Source organism: Taudactylus pleione, unplaced genomic scaffold (genome assembly GCF_031769625.1).
Source record: "Taudactylus pleione unplaced genomic scaffold, aTauple2 ptg000318l, whole genome shotgun sequence".
Lineage (NCBI taxonomy): Eukaryota > Metazoa > Chordata > Amphibia > Anura > Myobatrachidae > Taudactylus > Taudactylus pleione.
Window position 1 is genome coordinate 2,851,941 of NW_028284719.1, and position 3,374 is coordinate 2,855,314.

At 34.6% G+C, this 3,374-nt stretch overlaps 1 protein-coding gene across 1 annotated transcript; it reads left to right on the top strand.

Moving 5' to 3' along the window:
* The first annotated feature begins 590 nt into the window (after positions 1 to 590).
* LOC148509650 (nicotinamide N-methyltransferase-like) lies at positions 591 to 3,062 on the top strand. The gene is made up of 3 exons (XM_088442929.1): positions 591 to 738; positions 1,171 to 1,378; positions 2,636 to 3,062. Exons 1-3 carry the CDS (start codon positions 591 to 593, stop codon positions 3,060 to 3,062), a joined length of 783 nt encoding a protein of 260 aa, XP_088299055.1.
* Positions 3,063 to 3,374: the final 312 nt, after the last annotated feature.

The window sequence follows — 3,374 nt, forward strand, 5'->3', positions numbered from 1 at the left end:
ATGCAGCTTCTTCTATTTTTATTAGTTTAATAAAAATTCCGTAAGTGGTACTGGTTCTCAGGATCTGGGCAAACTTTGTGATGTCATTTAAAAGATAATAATAATAATTATAATAATAATAATAAAATAATAATAATAATAATAATAATAATAATAATAATAATAATAATAATAATTATTATTATTATTATTATTATTATAATTATTAAAATAGACAAAAAGTTTCTGCAACCTGTAGTAATCACCCTGATTATGTTTATTTTTTATTTAAAGCCAAATATCTATTAGGTCTGCACAAGCTTACTAAGATGGAGTGTAGAGAGATAAACATAAACACAGATTTATGTCACATTGCGTTGTGACATTATCACCTGGGTAGGTCTAATATTTAATCATCATTAATAACTGTTCGATTAGATCTCGAGATCTCAAGTGATACATTTATAGTCAGCGGTGTATGAGAACATTCTAATGAGAGTAAATAACTATAAGATTCTGCTGCATATAAAGAGAACAGCCATACATATTACTATAAGGCTACAGATACAGATCAGAAACTCATCCCGTCCTGTGTGACAGAAGACAAGAGAATGGAAGCCAGATCCAAGTTGAAGCTTTATCATCTGCATGGGATGGATTCCAGGGGCCACCTTCAAAATTATTTTGAGGCAGAAAGTGTGTTCAGAGATGAGACAGTGGTGTTTATTATGGAGAAGCTGCACAGCGCATTAGCAGCAGGTTTGTATTCAGGATAAATTGCTACCTCAGATATATAAAATGGTTATACCAGATTAATAAATGGGTGACTTTATAGTGTACAGAGATAACTACATTGTTTCTCTGCTTTGCGTAATGGGAACAGGTGAAACTTTTCCTGCTCACAGAGAGATATAGATGTCACTTCCATCCATGGAACTTTTCTCTCAGTTGGAAGAGTGCTAACCCACCAAACATTATGCACACAGCACAGAAATGGCAGCAGGCTTAGGAACCATAGAGATTGGCAGTAATTTATTTCATTGACATAGATGAAGGCACCCAGTATTATGCCATGACACATAAATCATGAAATCCGTTCCAGTATGTAATCTATGCTGGGACTCACATTATCTTTCTTTACTTTTTAGTCACTGTAACTATATAGAATGTTACTTTTCTTCTTTCCTGCAGGTCGTTTTAAAGGAGAAACCTTGATTGACATCAGTTTAGGATCCATCGTTCATCAACTTTTTGCTATCAGTGAATATTTTAAAGAGATCACGATACTAAAATTAAATGAGTCATGTATTATGGAACTCAACAAATGGGTGAACACCCGCACTGGGGCTTTTGATTGGAGCCATGCATCTAAGATTGTTACCGAGCTGAAAGGCATCAAGTAAAATATTTTTTTAACCACTTTACTGAGTAATATTTTTCCAAAAATTACACCAAAATTGTAGATTATTGTATTATAAAATTATGTCAATAATAATAGCTATTTAAACTTGATTCAATATATATATTTTTAACAAACATGCAAAATCAAGTTTATAGTAAGTAACTATTATTTACATGACGTGATAAAAAAATCAAAAATTTTGTGGACATTTTTGGAAAAATTTGTATTATAGTTTAAAAATAAAACTACTGTATTAGCTTTAATATATTTTACACACATCATATTGACATTTCAGAAGGTCTGTCCCATCTCCTCAATGCACTCGCAGTAGAAGAGAGATATGACAGACCTAGAAGATGACGACCGTTTGCCAGGAATGAGGTAAGTTTGGGAGCCAGGGGGAGGGATGGAGAAGCACAGGGGGATGGAGCTGCAATGACTGAGCTATGGCAGAGCAGTTGTGGGGTCAGGCAGAGTGGAGGGTAGGGGAAGGTGTGGAGTGTGGGGCAAAAACAGAAGTGTCGACTATATTCTATCTGTATATATATATATATATATATATATATATATTGCATGTTTTGGATCCGATATAAGTACTTCCCGTGGTGATTCAGTGTCATTTGTCTCAGGACAGCCGGAGGGGAAGGAGCATAGGTTACTTATTTAGGAGGAAAAGTGGACTGGAGAGAGCGAGACAGTTCAGGAGAGGTTTAGTGATGCTGTCTTTGATGGGTACTGCTACCCACATCAGTCACCTTGCCACAGTGTTCAAAAGAAATTGGGGATGGGTCGTGGATGAAGAATGGTCAGAAGGGCTATCTGAGATTGGCGGCTGTGGGAAGATTATTTACCGTGAGCCCCCAAATGGGTTTTTCTGACTGGTTGCACCATCTGAAGTGACCACACCAGGCAAGTGGTAAAGGAAAACTATTTATTAGTATTGAATGTAGATCAAAAAGTTAGATGATAATATTGAGTTTTTCCTAGGTGGTGGTGCTATTCCTCCTGATTCAACAGTTCCAATTGTGTATGTAGCAATATATGGAAGAAAACGTTAATTAAGATACCTTACAAATAAAAAACACTTATGTAGGTAGAGTATTCACACAAAATGTTTTGATATTTACAAGAAAAGTATTTATGCTCTTTGAGATTTTTTTTTGTGGATTGGGTATAAAAAAACTTAAATGAAACTTATAATTCTGCAATGTTACTTAAATATATTATTATATAATAGAATGGTTTGTTTTTTAGTGTTGAAGAACAGAAAAAGGAAGAAAAGTTAAAGGAAACCATTAAAAGCATTGTGAAATTTGACTTCAGCAAAAAAAACCTCACGGATCCGGTGATGTTACCACAAGCCGACTGTTTACTCACAGCCTGGGTGTTTGATGCGGTATGTCAGGACCAACAAGATTACATCAGAATCCTGAGGAAGATGTCAAAGCTCCTTAAGTCTGGGGGATATTTTATTGTAATTGCATGCTTAAATGGCACCTATTACACAGCTGGTAATGATAGGCTGCATATGTTTCATCAAGACGAAAGTTTTGTAAGAAAGACCCTCACCGATGAAGGATTTGTAATTGGTTCCTGCGAGTTACTTGACAGAAAAGTAGAGAGTAGTCTCACAGATTATAAGCAATTGATGGTGCTTACTGCTGTCAAAGGGAATTTTTAGGAGCAGCTGCTTTTGGCTGGAAGATTCCTTCAAAAGATTATAATATCTACCAATCACATTGAGATATTCTTACATTCAATAGCACTTAGGCATTTATTAAATCATGCACACAGCTCTTATTATGCAAAGTAGGTAAAGTGTATATAAATCAAGTACTCTACATTATATGTTGATTATTTGTTATCATCTTTCTTGAAATATAATCCAAAATTACAATATATAAATTGCTGAAATGTTTTCATTTTGTATATTTTCTTATTCAAATTCAAGGCTTAGGGTTATATAATCGGTAGCGGTTGTTTTGGTCCTAGT